The sequence below is a fragment of the Balaenoptera musculus genome, chromosome 2, assembly GCF_009873245.2.
Source record: "Balaenoptera musculus isolate JJ_BM4_2016_0621 chromosome 2, mBalMus1.pri.v3, whole genome shotgun sequence".
Taxonomy (NCBI): Eukaryota; Metazoa; Chordata; class Mammalia; order Artiodactyla; family Balaenopteridae; genus Balaenoptera; species Balaenoptera musculus.
Window position 1 is genome coordinate 81,264,113 of NC_045786.1, and position 18,458 is coordinate 81,282,570.

General features: G+C 43.1%; 2 protein-coding genes across 4 annotated transcripts in view; both read left to right on the forward strand.

Annotated features, from left to right (window-relative positions):
- The window catches only part of GNB5 (G protein subunit beta 5), a 56,502-nt gene extending 53,468 nt beyond the window's left edge, over positions 1-3,034 (forward strand). For 2 of the 3 annotated variants that reach the window (XM_036843422.1, XM_036843425.1), the window contains one exon: positions 762-3,034. In XM_036843422.1, coding sequence (XP_036699317.1) covers positions 762-773 — 12 coding nt within the window. In that variant the 3' untranslated portion in view covers positions 774-3,034. The remainder of the gene's footprint in view (positions 1-761) is intronic. The other variant, XM_036843424.1, reaches the window with a different exon arrangement.
- Positions 3,035-8,035: 5,001 nt separating this feature from the next.
- BCL2L10 (BCL2 like 10) lies at positions 8,036-13,956 on the forward strand. Its single transcript, XM_036842003.1, is given in 13 exon segments — positions 8,036-8,153; positions 8,156-8,443; positions 10,203-10,321; positions 11,688-11,973; positions 11,976-12,119; positions 12,122-12,220; positions 12,223-12,303; positions 12,557-12,671; positions 12,673-12,928; positions 12,930-13,030; positions 13,032-13,336; positions 13,339-13,451; positions 13,948-13,956. Coding segments are annotated over 13 exon segments (2,034 nt in total).
- Positions 13,957-18,458: the final 4,502 nt, after the last annotated feature.

Here is an 18,458-nt window from a genome sequence, read left to right on the forward strand (position 1 = left end):
TGTCAGATGTTGGCTCCCTAGAAATGCCACCAAAATAACCTGTTCATCAAGCAAAGCTTACCTCACTGTGGAAGATCACAAACTTGACAGTCTTATTAGCATTTCAGAAGGAGAGAGCAAGGGCAGGTATTTATGAGGTTTGGGGAGTCTGGTTGAAGGCAAGTCTTTTGATGGAGGGACTTAATTAGGATTGGACAAATTTGTGGCGTAGTTTAAGATTGTTGGACACAGGGTGGGGGGAGGGAAAGAATTTTGAAGACCGTCTTGAAAAGTAGCCTGTCATTTGATGCTGTGTACTGTCGTGAGAAGTGTGTATCTTTTCTAAAGAGAGTAATTGAGTAGTCTAGTCTTAGGGTAAATAGATAAAAGGATTTTTGCAAAGTTCCTGAAACAAACAGTAAAGTTATCTGTGACTTCATCATCCTGGGTAAGAGTTTGCTAAATTAATAAACCCATGTCAATGTACCCAGTGAGCTGAATGGGTACAGAGGGTTCTGGTTTTCAATCTAAGAGTTACCTTCCCTAGCAAGAAGGCCACAGATGCCCTTCGGATGATTAAGGGAGAGGGGGAGCCAGGGCCAAAGAAGCACCTTTGAGTTGCTAGGAGTAAAGTGTTATCTTTCTAAGACATGTGAATGCTCTATTTTGGATGTAGTGTATATGTTTGTGTATAGTAGACTTTGATTTTATCTCTTTAAACTCAGGTTTTACAAGTCATTAACTGAAAACAGACTAAAAATTATCTGTTTGTGTCTTTGCAGGTCTGGGCTTAATCATAATGCACACATAGGTACCTGAGAATAGAATTTGAAATCGTCACATGTAAATAGATCTTGCTTCTAGAGGATCTGAGAGTTTATTGCAACTTAGCTTAAGGGAGCAGCTCCATGACTGAAAGTTCAGCAAGCATCTCCAATATTACTGTTAAAACCACCACCCTGGAAAGATCCCAGTATGAGCCTTCAGCACTATGAGAACACCTTCAAGTACAGTGTTTTTCATTTCAAACACTTTTTAAAATGTATCTGTTTTTAAGGTTATTCTAAACTATCATCTCCACTCATTCTATCCCCTGTACAGTTCAGCATATAATATATTCCATATTGTTTCCCTGAATCAAATTTATTTTTCGGAGCACTTTAAAAGCTGATTTTTCTCAGTGTGCACTGTGACTTTTGGAACCTTCCCCTGGAAGTGCTGACTTCAATGGACTGTGTGAGAAGGACAGAGTTAATTGGTCTTTGATAGAAGAAAATGCTAATTCCAAATGTAATTAGACAGAATCAATTTTTTTAAAGTGTGTTTATACGGTGAAAGTATCCTTTTCAGCCTTGCGTCCTATTGTATTTTTTCGGATAAAACATTTTCATATGTGTAAACAGTTATAAATGAAGCAGAGATATCATAAAATAGAAGGTTTGATGTGTGAATCTTGTGATGGTGGGATATATCACTGCATCATGTGGACAGGACGTTTTCTTTCATTAGAGGGAAAAGCTGAGTGCTGTTTGTGACACAAATGCTTCTCAGAGCAACCAAAACCTTTCTGTGTGGGAACACAAGACAGTAAACTCATTTAGAAACCTGTTTGTAGTGTTAGACGTATTAGGATTAGTAGCATCTACTCAGGCTAAAATGAATCTTGTCCGTATCAGTTATACTCATCTTTATTGCATTGCAAGTGTAATTACATATACAAATTAATTGATAGGTCTCGAATGATAATGTCTTTGTTTCACTTATATTGAGGAAAAATAACATACAATATATCTTGTCTTTATTTGAAATTCAGCAGTTCCTTCTGGAAGATACCAAGTGCTTTAGTTACAGGATCCCTTATTTTCTGTTCTGTTTTGTTTTAAGGTGTAGAGGCTTATTCTTTGTTTTAGAAAACTCCTCATTCATAAAGATGGCATGCATCACTTAGGGAAATAAAAGGTCATCTCAGACCAAAAATGGTTCCTGGGTGAGGCTTGCCCTGTGGGCGGTCTGGGGTCTGGCAGGCCAGGTTCTCGTGGTGCCCGAGGGCTGTGTGTGCTGAGTCCCCTGGGTCCTCGGTCCCCTCTCTTGGCCCTGCTCCAGCCTGGCCCTCTTCCTAATGGTAGTTCTGGCTTTGCAGGCCCAGCCGCAGGCTCTGCTGCTTGAAGTTGCCCTTCCAGGGCTGGAGCCATCCGACAGGCCTGGACCTAGTGCCCCTGTAAACCTCAGGGGGCGTGCCAGGCCCACCTGCAAAACAACTTGTTCAGGTTTCAAGATGGGCCCAGTCAGTCAAAAATCACCCAAGCCAGCTTTTCCATCAACTCTTTTAAAATAAACATAATGATTATATGCAATCATTTGCCAAGAAAACATTTACCAAGGGTTTTACTACACAACAGGCCCTGGAGTAGAGAGAAAATATGAAAGGCTCCTGCTCACCCCCCACCCCCTCACTCCCCCTCCTCCCGCATCCCCCCAACCTCCACCCCGCTCTACCCACCTTGAGAGCCCAGAGGGAAGGGGGGAGGGAGCATAGTCCAGAGGGACAACTTTTCAGCCACCTTCTCCCTCTAGTAGATTCCAGTCTGGACAGGGGCTCAGGGAAATGGGCACAGGGTCTACCAAGCTCCTGCCAACTGCTGAAGGGCTGGCCCCAGAATGTGTCCTGTGAAATTCTCAAGCTCTGCTCCCAGAATGTTCCTGAGCTTGTTCCTGGGCTCCTAGTTAATGGCATCCCCTTCCCTCTCTTCCACAGACCTTTTCGTGTCTCTGCACTCTGATCTGGGCCTCCCAGAAGTGAAGGAAGGCAGGGCAAAGGAAAAGTCACCCAGACTCTGGGGAAGCAAATTCAAGGTTATATGTTTGAAGAGGTGGGGAGCATCTTCAGTATATATGCAAAGTAGCCCCTAACTTTCCAATCAAAAAAGTGACCACAATGTGACCACAAAAGTGACCACATTTCAGCCATAAAAAGAAACGAAATTGAGTTATTTGTAGTGAGGTGGATGGAACTAGAGACTGTCAATACAGGGTGAAGTAAGTCAGAAAGAGAAAAACAAATACCATATGCTAACACATTTATATGGCATCTTAAAAAAAAAAATGGTTCTCAAGAACCTAGGGGCAGGACAGGAATAAACACACAGACCTACTAGAGAATGGACTTGAGGATATGGGGAGGGGGAAGGGTAAGCTGGGACAAAGTGACAGAGTGGCATGGACATATATACACTACCAAATGTAAAATAGATAGCTAGTGGGAAGCAGCCGCATAGCACAGGGAGATCAGCTCGGTGCTTTGTGACCACCTAGAGGGGTGGGATAGGGAGGGCGGGAGGGAGACACAAGAGGGAGGAGATATGGGCATATATGTATATGTATAGCTGATTCACTTTGTTATAAAGCAGAAACTAACACACCCTTGTAAAGCAATTATACTCCAATAAAGATGTTTAAAAAAATAAATAAAAAATAATTTTTAAAAAAGTGACCTTCAGGGCCCTAAGAAAGTATTCCCTCAAACGCTCACCCCCATGGGCAGTTAGCCACCTCCCCTGTAAGTATTTAATCTCACAGTGCCTGTTGTTTAGTATTTATTGATGAAATACTTGGTTGGAAATATCCTACACCACATGGAGACTGAAGGATAAACCCCAGGTAATAAATTATATTTTGCATATTGAAAATAATGCTGAGTGGAGTTTTTTAATCAGGCTTTCTTTTTTTTAGAGGACTTAGAGGCAAAGCTACAAAACCATTGTGGTGAAGGGGCCAAACAGATGAGCCCCGAGGTGTGCATAGCCTTGGACGCCCCCTTTCCAGCCAGAGAAGAGAAAGGTTAGGCAGACAGGGGGGTCAAACAAGGAGGTATGTGATGATAGGTGTTTGTGGGAAATACCTGTGAACTGAAACCAAGGCAGCTGCTTTGGAGGGAATGGGCGGCCGGCCTCCCAGAAGTAGCGCCCTGCTGCTGGTCCTGTTCTGGAATGAGCCCAGGGCCAGAGCAGGCACCCCATATCCACTTCCCTCTTCCCACCCTGGACCTCCTCTATACCCTTCCCGGGATTATAAGTGGCTTAAAGGCAGTACAGGTTGTAAGGGCCTTAGCATCCTTGCCTCTCATAGTTGCTTGGCCATCTGGCTAGAAGGTGGTCCTGCTGACACTAGGAATCATCTATAAGAGGGGGGACAGCATGGGGACAAAGGATGTGCACCTAGTTTCAGACCCAGCTCTACCACTTTTACAGGATATACAATGTCTAAATTTGTCTCAGCCTTAGTTCCCTCATCTAGGAAATGGGACAGTTCCAAGGTATGTAAAGTACCCTCCCCTCCTCCCTTTCCTGTACCCTTCCTCTCCTTTCCAACTCCTTTCCCTTCTCCCTCTTTCTCCCCCCTCCCTTGCCCCATCTCCTCCTTCCTCTCTCTTCTTGTCTCACCTCTTTCCTTATCCCCTTCCTCCTCCTCCCTCTCCCCCTCTTCTTCTCCCCCTCCTCCCTATTCCCCTTCCTCTTGTTCATTCTTTTCTCTCCTCTCCCCCAACCCCACATAAGCGATCCCTACTCATGTATCAAATTGGTAATTATCATCAATTAGAGATTCATCTGGGCCAATGGTTCTCAAAGTTTTCCATCTTAGGATCCCTCTACACTCTTAAAAATTATTGAGGACCCCAAGGAGCTTTTTGTTTATATGGATTATATCTATCAATATTTATCATGTTAGAAATTCAAACTGAGAAAAATCATAAAACACAAGAATACAGAAGCACATATTCCAGTGATGATGCCTTCACCACACATCAGTAGCCTCTCAAAAACTCCTGAGAAAGTGAGTGTTTTAAAAGCCACACATACAGAAAAAAGAGTCAGTATTATTATGAAAATAGTTTTGACCTTGGAGGATCCCCTGGAAGGACTCCCTGGGTCAGATCAACTTTGAAAGCAGCTTATCTAGGCTAATGAGCCCTTTTCCAGCCCCTCCGCGTGAGACCTCCCTGGGGCCATTCAGGCCCTTGTAGGGGTTTGGAAGAGGAGGAGGAAGGTAATTGAGAGAGGGGGGCTAAAGCGGAGGCTCTGGGGCAACCACATGCAGCATAGGAGGGGCCCTGCGGGCACAGAGAGGCAGTGGGAAAGGCAAGAGACCAATGGGGGCTGTGACTCCCTGAAAATCTCTAGATATTTTCAGTATTTTAAAAACAAAAACAAAACCAGAAACCATATAAGTAAGGCTCACCAAAAATGTCACATCTTGATTTTTTGGTTAAAAGTGGGACAAGTGAGCCTGGTAACCGTGGTCAACTCATACTAATAATACCAGCTCCTCTGTAAAGAGCTTTTACTATGTGCCAGGCACTATGCTAAGGCCTTTGCACATACCAACTCATGTAATCCTTGTAACAGCCTATAATGCAGTTTATTGCCTCCATTTCATAGGTGGGGAAATTGAAGTTGGGAGGGCTGAATAACTTGCTCATGGTCGCCCAGCTTCTAAGTGGCAGAGGGGGGATTGTAACCAAATCTGACTGCAAACTGCATAGGAAATTCTGTGTGGAGGTTAATTTATTCATTTGTTGTTTAATTCCACTGATAGTTATTAGAGTTAACCAATGGCAGGGCCAGAGGATCTACCACTAACCCCCAAGCTACTCCAAAATCTAAGAAAAAACTGTGTGCTTGCTTCTAAAATATAATGTTCAAAAAGATAAAATCATGACTCCCTTGAAAATAAAACATGAACATATATCAAAATGTTTACTAACTTAATAATTAATAAGGGAATTCGTAAGATGTCTCAACCAGCTTGTAGTACAGAGATTGATATTCCCTTCGGGCAAAATTCATTTGGCTCACCGTAGAGGAATCACTGGCACTGGCAGATCAGGCACTCAGCAGAAGCATTCTGCAGCTCAGCCTTTTTAAGGGGAATTCTGTTGTTGCCACATCCTCGCTCCCTGCTGCATGGCCTCTTCACGGTCCCATGGAGCAAGCACTGTGGCAGCTGTGTAAAGAAGCTCTCCGACCTCCACAGAGCACAGGAGTTTGTCTACCTGATTATTAAGAGTCTTCTCTGCAGTGGCTGCCCTTTGGAGGCGTTGACATGGGAGACGAGTATCTTCAGTCTGCCTCTTCAGAGGGGTCCAGCCACATCTCTCTGTCCAAGATTTCCTTGTCACCAATCTTCAAGGCCCTGACCATCCAGCCAAACCATCAGCAACTGCCCATGAATCAATGTAGATCTGTACTCTGGCCATCTCTCACCCCAGACATAGTGTACAGTCATATATCCTGCTTGAATTTCTGCCCACTGGGAGGATTTTCCTTCACCACTGTCTTCACAGTCCCCCGAGTGGGGCTATAATGCTCCAGCTGTCCACTTTCGTGTAGTACCAGCATATCATACAGACCCATCTATAATCCAGGCTTGAGTTTTCTCCCTTAGTCAGCTGGTCATAAGCAATCCCCTGAAGGCCACAGGCACGGAACAAGAGAATAGGCAAACAACAGGAGCTGTGTTGCAGGGGTCTGAGCCACCTACTCACACAATTTACCTGCACCTCATGGACCCGCCTGAGTTCAGTCTCTCATATACCATTTCCACTTGATGAAAGATTGCTACTGTGCACGCCCAACCTTAAAACAAGGCAGGTCAGACAACGTCCATATTATGAGGAGAGCTCAAGCTGCATGGTCACCTCATTCAGCCTCTACAAAGACCTAGTAGCAAGCCAGAACCTGCTTCTCAAAAGGATAGCCATCTGCAGAAGAGGACGTAGATTTGCTTCACAATCCTAGAGGTCTGCGCCATAACTGTATCGGTGCTTGCCAGAGGCTCCATACAGCTTCTCTATGTGACACTTCAAGTATCATTGGACCTGCTGGATCACAAAACCCAAGTGATAGAGTAGCTTGTACTGTAGCCTAAACAGCTGCAGAGCCTTCTCTTGTTCTGCTTCCCAATCCACCCGCCTGTAGATGCGCTGAGGTTGCATACTCAAATGCGTATGTTGCCTCCAAAGTGACCTACCAAGGGTTGTGCCTCTTTCTTTTTGTCGGTGATACAAGCTGCAGCAATTCATCTTCCACCCTGACGGGGATATTTCAAAATGCTCCAGACCAATGAACCCTCACAAATTTCACTGCTGGTACAATTCTATGTCAGTCTGGGTCCAATCAGGAGAAAGAAGCCATAGAGTAACATGAACAGAGAAAGATTAGTATAAGAAGTATTAACTATAATAGGGGATTGGAGTAATGAGGGATTGGCCAGTCAAAAGTGGAGAATTCTAAGCAATATAGGGATGGTAGCTATAAGAAGCAGCCAAAAGCTGGGTACTCCCTCAACCTCTATTATAGTGATAATTTAACTGTACTGTGATTGCCTGTTTCTTTGTCCCATCACTAGACTAGACTCTAGGGTCCTTGAGAGCAGGTACCACATGCCTTGTTCTCCATTATATCTCCAGTGCTAAGGGGGAGACCTACCACCCCAAAGACTAGGAGTAAATGAGTGAATGAATGAGTGAATGCAGCCAATATTGGCACCCTAGCAACCTGCAGGAGAACTATCCTGTTTCCTGCCACATATACCAGACCCAAAGAAAGGTACCTCCAACACACACCTGGATGCTTCAGTCCAATCTGAGAAGATGCTGATAATCCTTTCAAGGGAGCCGCCAGTGGAGGGCTGTGTGTAGCCTTTGTCAACCTCTCCTAAAAAGGAGGCAAAAGTCTAGCCCAATTTCCCAGACTGTCCCCACTGTGTTCTTAGTCCCCCAAGCCGAGAGCTAAACAATAGCCCCAAAAGAGTCTCACTCTGCCCCTGATTGCTATGTGAACACATGCACACAGCTGGGCCTCGCCTATTGGGGCCGGAACAGGTGTAGATGGGATTCCCATCAAAGGCTCCTCTCCGGACCTGGGAAAGCAACTGCCCGGGGCGGACCGGGCCGAGCCGAGCCAATGCGGAGCGGAGCGGGGCGGGGCGGGGCGGGGCGGGGCGGGGCGCGGGCGGGCCTAGAAAACAGGCCGGGTCGGGCCCCGGCAGAGGCGGAGCTATGGGAGACGCGATTAAGGAGCGCACAGCCAGGCTGCTGATGGACTACCTGGAGTACTGCGCCCGCGAGCCCGGCACCCCCGCGCGGGCGCCGTGCACGCTCGAGGCCGCCGTGCTGCGCCCGTGGCCGCCCGGATACAGGAGACCAACCTGCACTACTTGTCCCAATACCGCGGCTTCCGCGGGAACCGCGTCGAGCTGGTGGCCTGGATGGCGCAGGAGCTACTCGCCAACAACCGTGGTGGCCCCAGCTGGGGCCGCGTGGCAGCGCTCGTGACTTTCGCGGGGACGCTGCTGGAGAGGCCGCCGCCGGGGGCCCGTAGGCGGAAGAAGACGGAGAATGAAGACGCTAGCAGGCACTGCCGGTTCCTGGTGGCCTTGGTGTGTGCTCAGCTCTCCGGACGGCAAGGTGGGCGCGGGGACCCGGGGCGGGTGGGCAGCCCAGGACGCGCCCACGCGGCCGGCACCCGGAGGGACCCTGCGGCTTCAGCCCCGTGGGGCGTTCGTTTCAGCAGGCCTGGGACATTCGTGGTGAAGGCCGGCTTTCTCCTCTACTGGCGGAGTCAGACACCAAAACAGGCCTAGTTAGATGGCTCTCATGCTAACGCATTCTGAAACAGCAGCGCACGACTTGGGTTTGCACACTTCGGCCTTGTCCTTGATCGCCCTCGGGGTCTTAGGGTGCGCTCATGTTAGGTCTGGATGCTTTGCTTAGGTAGAAATTCCCAAAGTGGCGAAGTCAGCAACGGGGTGGCCTGGGCCAGGTGGGTTCTTTCTCCAACACTTATTAGATGCACCTTTCTCCATAGACCCCACGGCTCTGCAGGTCAGAGCACACCAGCCTAAAACGTTAGAACAAAAAGGCAGCCCCTTGTCCAACCCCTCCATCGCTCAGGAAGAGCTGAGGCCGAGGTGTCTGGGGGGTGGGGGGGGTGGTGGTCGCGCGGGCACCCCGTGGTGCTGAAGACTCGAGGTTCCTTAACTTCCGATTCACTGCACCCAGCCCTCAATTGGGAGATAGCCAGGCGCCCTGGCGCGCAGCTGTAAGCCATTGATCTCTGCGGTCTAGGCTAGAGCGGGAGGCCCTTGCAGCTCCTAAACTGAGCTCATGATCAGCGAGAGTCTGGCCAGCCTTCAGTAAGAGGGGAGAATGCCTCCTGGGTTCTGAGCGAGACCCCTGCTTCTTTCTTCTCCTCCTTACTGGAGTTGAATCAGCGACTGTGGTGACCCAGGTTATAGAAGAAATACAGCCAAACTATTAAAACCAACAATTAAAAAAAAAAAAAGTCTAAGAATCTAGGGAAGACACTGCAGGAAACCTAGCCTCCTGTTTTGCAATTTCCTGGTAGACCTGTATTGATGAATTGGGTTCCATTTGTGGAGGAGAGGTAGTATTTGAATCAGAACCTTGACCTTGCATGAACAGTTTGAGGTGTTAGCATTAATTCCATTCTTTTGGGAAGGGATGGGGAGGCGGGGTCTTAAACTATTTCGGCCTGTGAACTCTCAGAACCCCACCTGAGCCATTTGTCTTAACAAGGCATTTGGCCCCCAAGGGCACTCCGCACTAAAGAGGAAATTGATGGGGGGGCATTGTTTTTGTTCTCGTCTTTTGGCTAATCACCATTGAGTAAGGAACAATCTTTTAACATCAGGAAGCAGAAATTCTCCAATTGAGTAAACTAGACATGGCCACACCTCTCTCAGCTGCAGTTAAAATGCCACAGGCTGGCTTTCAAGTCCCTCCCTCCCCCCCTATTTTTCTGACTGGAACTGCTTGCTTTATTGTCTCAGGGGATACCTTTCAATTTAGCGATTTGTCAGTTTCCCAAAATGGCATCAGTTCTTTGCTCAGGAAAGAACATGATATATAGTTTTCTACGTTCCTCTCGGCTTTTGAAAGAAGTTAGTGAAAAGATGAGTATTCCTGCTCTAAGTGACAAAGTTGTGTCCCCTATGTCCTTCTACCCCATATGTTAGACTACTTCTTACAAATACTAACTCAGAGATTCCTAATTAAAAGTTACGTATTGCTCAGGATTTCCTTTTTTTACATTTTAAATTCAGGAGTTGTCTTAGTGTTTAATCTAGAACCTCCTGTGTATTTGATTGAGTACAGGTTTTGAGTGTTATGAAGCAATCTAGTTCTCTTCTCCCTCCCCTTATAGGATGGATTTTGTCTTTTCTTCCAATGCTCATTGCAGCCATCTTGGGAAAGACAGCTGGTCTGGGTTTTTCTCTGATACTGTACAGCAATGATCTTAATCTACTTCTGTTCAAAATTATCGTGAGTTCTAAAATTCTTAACTCATTTCTACCTGCCTGACTGTGACCAGCCAAGCAAATTTGAGATGTGAAAGAACAAACCAGAGTAAACCACCTCCTGAGACATTTTTACCTGCATTCATATAAGGAATCCTACAGTGATTCAGCCAGCATTTTAACTCCTGACAAGTACTCAGAGATATTAGGACAAAGGTACAAATGGCTCTTCTTTAAATGGGAGACACAGGGGTCTAAAGGCTTATTGCTCCAAAGAATTACAGAAGAAACTGCTTTCCATTAAATAGGAAATACGGTGCTATTTGCTACGTTTGGATAAGAGTGGATATGTATCTCTCATCTATCCATGATTTCATGTGCTACTGCTGACTAATTTATCAAGGCACTGTGTCAGGGGTGTAAAATGATACTACAAGTCCTCCGAGTCACAGTTTAGTTTAACAAAGAATGTGATAGTAAATCCTTTTATAAGGAATTCTTTCTAAATCCTTTAAAATGTAATTTCTGGAACTTCTAGGTTTTTAGAGTTAATATATTGAAATTTTATTTTTCTGACTTCAATAAATTATTAAATCTTTAAAGTTTTAATTTATGCATCTTTAAAAAAAACAGTTGGTTTTACTTGGGATTCAATAAACCTTTATTCTTAGGAGTAACTTGATTGATGACAATTTCCTTTTTATTGTCTCTTTAAATACAACACATACAATTATTTTAAACATTTAATCAGTACACAGGCACATAACAAGTCCTTCTCTTTCACCTTCCATTCTGCACTCAACCCATCAGTTGAGGTAGATGGAGAAAGAAAACTTTACCCTGTACCTGAGCCCTATGAATTTCAAAGATGAAAGATAGATTAACAGGAGAGAAACATACAAACCTTATTTGATGTTAATGTTTTTTACAGGGGACTTAATAGAAAAGAAGTGAAAACTCAAAGAAGCAGTAAGACTTGGGGTCTTTATATACCAGTTTAACAAAGGGTGATAAATTGTGGAGATAGGACTAAACAAAGAAAAGGGGTTTGGGCTTCCAGGGGCGGTATATTGTGGGACAGTGACTAGGAAATATATGGGGGCAGCTAATGGAAGATGAGGATTATTTTAGTAAAATTCATGGAGATTCATCTTGGTATTAACTCCCATCACCAGTGATAAGAGTGTTCTCCCCTTCCTGGTACAAGAAGGCACCTTTCTCACAGGAAATTTATGCCCTGCTTTTAGGCAGAAAGGGGCCAGAGAGCCCTTCCTATATATGCTATTTCTCAGTTGCCTTCAGCTAAAATAATCAGTATGCCAAAGTGGCATATTTGGGGGTAACATGTTCTGATCCCCTTCAGTGGTTAACAGTGAACACAGTTATTCTAGTGCCTGCTGGAATCTGCGTCCATCTGTCCTTTCGGAGCCCACACAGACCCAACCAAGCTTGCTAGCAGCCAGGGGAAAAGCACCCGTGAGGACAAGAAGCCAGCCCAGATCTGTTTCAGCAACATCTTCGTGGCCAAAGCTGTTGCCGATGCTATTAGATCAAGACTTGGACCAAAAGGAATGGATAAAATGATTCAAGATGGAAGAGGTGATGTGACCATTACAGATGGTGCTACCATTCTGAAACAAACACAGGTGTTACATCCAACAGCCAGAATGCCGGTAGAGCTAAGGCTCAAGAGAAAGAAGGAAATGGCACCACATCAGCGGTCATCGTTGCTGGCTCTCTCTTTGATTCCTGTAGCAGGTTTTTTCAGAAATGGATTCATCATTTCCAAATCACTTTAGAAGGATTTGGAAAGGGTATTGAAATCTTGACATGCCGTGACCTGTGGAACCGAGTGACAGAGAAGTGTTGTTAAACAATGCAGCCACTTCATTGAGCTCAGCAGTTGTCTCTCAGTATTCAAGTCTTTCTCTTACATGAGTGTAAATGCAGGGAGGAAAGTGATTGATCCAGCCACAGCTACTGGTGTAGATCTCAGAGGATGTCAGAATAGTTAAGAAACCTGCTAATGCCCTCGAGGGTATAATGCTAAGTGAAATAAATCAGACAGAAAGACAAATACTGTGTGATCTCTCTTACAGGTGGAATCTAAAAAAAAAACAAAAAACAAGCTCATAGATAGAACAGGTTGGTGGTTTCCAGAGGTGGGGGTAGAGGGGTGAGAGAAATGGGTGGGTAAACTGTTCTTGTTTTTTTGCTTGTTTTTAGTTTAAATAAACTGTCTTTTTTTTTTTTTTTTTTTTAAAAAGGAAACTTGGTGGGACAATTGATGATTTTGTGTTGGTGGAAGGGCTGGTTCTCACCCGAAAGGTGGCCAATTCTGACATATCCAGAGTTGAAAAGATTAAGATTGGGCTTAAAAACAGATCATGATAATCAAACAGTTTCTGATATGCCCACATGGATGGAGCCCTGAGGAAAGACAGACTATATTCTAAATTTAATGAAGCAAATTTTAAAAACGGATGTATTTTCTTTCTCATACAGAAGTCTATTCTTAAGACATGCTCTTAGTGATGTTGTATTAAATTTCCTGATCAAAATGAAGATTGTGGTAGTTAAGGACATTGAAAGAGAAAATATTGGAACCAAGCCAATTGCTCATACTGACCAACTTAACTGCTGACATGCTGGGTTTGGCTGAATGAGCTGAGGGGGTCAATTTACATGGTTCTGGCACACTGCTCAAGATTACAGGCTATATTATCCCAGGAAAAAGTTACAGCTGTTGTTCCTGGTTCTAACACATTGGTGATGGAAGAAGCCGGGCCCTCAGTTCATGATGCCCTATGTGTTATTCATTGTTTAGTAAAGCAGAGAGCTCTTATTGCAGGAGGTAGTGCTCCAGAGATAGAGTGGGCCCTGTGGTTAACTGGATATTCACGAACATTGAGTGGTATGAAATCCTACTGCATTCATGCCTTTGCAGATGTTACGGAGCTCATTCCATCTACACTAGCTGAAACTGCTGGACTGAATCCCATGTCTACAGTCACAGAACTAAGAAAACCGGCATGCTGAGGAGAAAAACTATAGGCATTAATGTCCAAAAGGATGGTATTTCCAACGTTTTGGAGGAACTGGTTATTCAGCCTTTGTTGGTTTCAGTCAGTGTACTGACTCTAGCAACTGAAACTGTGTGGCCCTGCAATAAACCTTTCTCTGCTCCAAACTCTGATGTTTCAGTTTGTTTGTCTTCACTGTATGTGGGGCACATGAACTTGCATTTGCTAACAATATGAAGTAGGACTCACTTCTTTTTTTTTAGAATTTCACTTATTTATTTATTTATTTTTGGCTGTGTTGGGTCTTCGTTTCTGTGTGAGGGCTTTCTCTAGTTGCGGCAAGTGGAGGCCACTCTTCATCGCGGTGCGTGGGCCTCTCACTATCGCGGCCTCTCTTGTTGCGGAGCACAGGCTCCAGACGCGCAGGCTCAGTAGTTGTGGCACACGGGCTTAGTTGCTCCACGGCATGTGGGATCTTCCCAGACCAGGGCTCGAACCTGTGTCCCCTGCATTGGCAGGCAGACTCTCAACCACTGCACCACCAGGGAAGCCCAGGACTCACTTCTTATAAACGAAGAGTTGGGGTGGGTATTTCAGCAGTGTTTATAGATGGTCCATTTTTTCCCAGCTAATTTGAATGTTTTCTCTAGTTTGTTGACTTATCTTTTCCTCTACTAATAGCACTCTGTCTCAATTACTATATGTTTATGACATGTTTAAACATCTGGTGTTATAGTCTAATCTCCTACCCCACCATTCTTCTTTTTCAAAAAATAAAAAGTATCCTTGGCCATTTCTGTGAATTGTTTAAGTTGAATTCTAAAAACCAGTTTATAAAGAATCCATTAAGACATTGCTTTAGGATTTTGAATAGAATGCGATTGGATTATAAATCAATCTGGAAATAAGTAGTAACTTTACAATATTGTGTCTTCTAAGAACATAACTCCTGTTCCACTTATTTAGGTCTCTTACGGTTTTCTTCATACAGGTCCTGTGTTTTTGCCAGGAGTATTCCAACTCTTTGAGTTCTTTTGCCACTGGGAATAGAATCTGGAGAGGATGTTTTGCCTTCGCAGAGGGAGCCTGCCTTGAAGAGAAAAGCTCACCCGACAGAGGTCAGAGATTGGGGGTGGGATGGAGCGTGGAGAAACAGTTTTGATGACATGACTGAAATCTCACAATTCGGCTGTGCCTAAAGCTAGTTGGGGCTCAATAAATTTCCTTTTCTGCTTAAACTGATTTTTAAAAAACTTTTATTTTATATTGGAGTATAGTTGATTAACAATGCTCTGTTAGTCTCAGGTGTACAGCAGAGTGATTCAGTTATATACATATACATGTATCGACTCTTTTTCAAATTATTTTCCCATTTACATTGTTACATAATATTGAGCAGAGTTCCCTGTGCTATACAGTAGGTCCTTTTTGGGTATCTATTTTATATATAGCAGTGTATACATGTCAATCCCAAACTCCTAATTATTCCTCCCCTCCCTCCACCCTTCCCCTCTGGTAACTATAAATTTGTTCTCTAAGTCTGTGAGTCTGCTTCTGTTTTGTAAATAAGTTCATTTGTATCATTTTTTTTAAGATTCCTTATATAAGTGATATCATATGATATTTGTCTTTCCCTGTCTGACATACTTCACTTAGTACTATAATCTCCAGGTCCATCCATGTTGCTGCAAATGGCATTATTTCATTCTTGTTAATGGCTGAGTAATATTCCATTGTTTATATGTACCATATCTTCTTTTTTTTTGTAACATCTTTATTGGAGTATAATTGCTTTACAATGGTGTGTTAGTTTCTGCTTTATAACAAAATGAATCAGTTATACATATACATATGTCCCCATATCTCCTCCCTCTTGCATCTCCCTCCCTCGCACCCTCCCTGTCCCATCCCTCTAGGTGGTCACAAAGCACCGAGCTGATCTCCCTGTGCTATGCGGCTGCTTCCCACTAGCTATCTATTTTACGTTTGGTAGTGTATATATGTCCATGCCACGCTCTCACTTTGTCACAGCTTACCCTTCCCCCTCCCCATATCCTCAAGTCCATTCTCTAGTAGGTCTGTGTCTTTATTCCCGTCTTACCACTAGGTTCTTCATGACCTTTTTTTTTTTTCCTTAGATTCCATATATATGTGTTAGCATACTGTATTTGTTTTTCTCTTTCTGACTTACTTCACTCTGTATGACAGACTCTAGGTCCATCCACCTCACTACAAATAACTCAATTTCGTTTCTTTTTATGGCTGAGTAATATCGCATTGTATATATGTGCCACATCTTCTTTATCCATTCATCTGTCGATGGACACTTAGGTTGCTTCCATGTCCTGGCTATCGTAAATAGAGCTGCAATGAACATTTTGGTACATGACTCTTTTTGAATTATGGTTTTCTCAGGGTATATGCCCAGTAGTGGGATTGCTGGGTCATATGGTAGTTTTATTTTTAGATTTTTAAGGACCCTCCATACTGTTCTCCATAGTGGCTGTATCAATTTACATTCCCACCAACAGTGCAAGAGGGTTCCCTTTTCTCCACACCCTCTCCAGCATTTATTGTTTGTAGATTTTTTGATGATGGCCATTCTGACTGGTGTGAGATGATATCTCATTGTAGTTTTGATTGGCATTTCTCTAATGATTAATGATGTTGAACATTCTTTCATGTATTTGTTGGCAATCTGTATATCTTCTTTGGAGAAATGTCTATTTAGGTCTTCTGCCCATTTTTGGATTGGGTTGTTTCTTTTTTTGTTACTGAGCTGCATGAGCTGCTTGTAAATTTTGGAGATTAATCCTTTGTCAGTTGCTTCATTTGCAAATATTTTCTCCCATTCTGAGGGTTGTCTTTTGGTCTTGTTTATGGTTTCCTTTGCTGTGCAAAACTTTTAAGTTTCATTAGGTCCCATTTGTTTATATTTGTTTTTATTTCCATTTCTCTAGGAGGTGGGTCAAAAAGGATCTTGCTGTGATTTATGCCATAGAGTGTTCTGCCTATGTTTTCCTCTAAGAGTTTGATAGTGTCTGGCCTTACATTTAGGTCTTTAATCCATTTTGAGTTTATTTTTGTGTATGGTGTTAGGGAGTGTTCTAATTTCATACTTTTCATGTACCTGTCCAGTTTTCCCAGTACCGCTTATTGAAGAGGCTGTCTTTTCTCCACTGTATATTCTTGCCTCCTTTATCAAAGATAAGGTGACCATATGTGTGTGGGTTTATCTCTGGGCTTTCTATCCTGTTCCATTGATCTATATTTCTGATTTTGCACCAGTACCATACTGTCTTGATTACTGTAGCTATGTAGTATAGTCTGAACTCAGAGAGCCTGATTCCTCCAGCTCCGTTTTTCTTTCTCAAGATTGCTTTGGCTATTTGGGGTCTTTTGTGTTTCCATACAAATTGTGAAGTTTTTTGTTCTAGTTCTGTGAAAAATGCCAGTGGTAGTTTGATAGGGATTGCACTGAATCTGTAGATTGCTTTGGGTAGTAGAGTCATTTTCACAATGTTGATTCTTCCAATCCAAGAACATGGTATAGCTCTCCATCTGTTTGTATCATCTTTAATTTCTTTCATCAGTGTCTTATACTTTTCTGCATACAGGTCTTTTGTCTTCTTAGGTAGGTTTATTCCTAGATATTTTATTCTTTTTGTTGCAATGGTAAATGGGAGTGTTTTCCTAATTTCACTTTCAGATTTTTCATCATTAGTGTATAGGAATGCAAGAGATTTCTGTGCATTAATTTTGTATCCTGCTACTTTACCAAATTCATTGATTAGCTCTAGTAGTTTTCTGGTAGCATCTTTAGGATTCTCTATGTATAGTATCATGTCATCTGCAAACAGTGACAGCTTTACTTCTTCTTTTCCGATTTGGATTCCTTTTATTTCTTTTTCTTCTCTGATTGCTGTGGCTAAAACTTCCAAAACTGTTGAATGATAGTGGTGAGAGTGGGCAACCTTGTCTTGTTCCTGATCTTAGTGGAAATGGTTTCAGTTTTTCACCATTGAGGACGATGTTGGCTGTGGGTTTGTCATATATGGCCTTTATTATGTTGAGGTAGGTTCCCTCTATGCCCACTTTCTGGAGAGTTTTTATCATAAATGGGTGTTGAATTTTGTCAAAAGCTTTTTCTGCATCTATTGAGATGATCATATGGTTTTTCTCCTTCAGTTTGTTAATATGATGTATCACGTTGATTGATTTGCGTATATTGAAGAATCCTTGCATTCCTGGGATAAACCCCACTTGATCATAGTGTATGATCCTTTTAATGTGCTGTTGGATTGTGTTTGCTGGTATTTTGTTGAGGATTTTTGCATTTATGTTCATCAGTGATATTGGCCTGTAGTTTTCTTTCTTTGTGACATCTTTGTCTGGTTTTGGTATCAGGGTGATGGTGGCCTCGTAGAATGAGTCTGGGAGTGTTCCTCCCTCTGCTATATTTTGGAAGAGTTTGAGAAGGACAGGTGTTAGCTCTTCTCTAAATGTTTGATAGAACTCGCCTGTGAAGCCATCTTGTCCTGGGCTTTTGTTTTTTGGAAGATTTTTAATTACAGTTTCAAATTCAGTGCTTGTGATTGGTCTGTTCATATTTTCTATTTCTTCCTGGTTCAGTCTTGGAAGGTTGTGCATTTCTAAGAATTTGTCCATTTCTTCCAGGTTGTCCATTTTATTGGCATACAGTTGCTTGTAGTAATCTCTCATGATCCTTTGTATTTCTGCAGTGTCAGTTGTTACTTCTCCTTTTTCATTTCTAATTCTATTCTTTGAGTCTTTTTTCTTGATGAGTCTGGCTAATGGCTTATCAATTTTGTTTATCTTCTTAAAGAACCAGCTTTTAGTTTTATTGATCTTTGCTATCGTTTCCTTCATTTCTTTTTCATTTATTTCTGATCTGATCTTTATGATTTCTTTCCTTTTGCTAACTTTGGGGTTTTTTTGTTCTTCTTTCTCTAATTGCTTTAGGTGTAAGGTTAGGTTGTTCATTTGAGATGTTTCTTGTTTCTTAAGGTAGGCTTGTATAGCTATAAACTTCCCTCTTAGAACTGCTTTTGCTGCATCCCATAGGTTATGGGTCATTGTGTTTTCATTGTCATTTGTTTCTAGGTATTTTTTGATTTC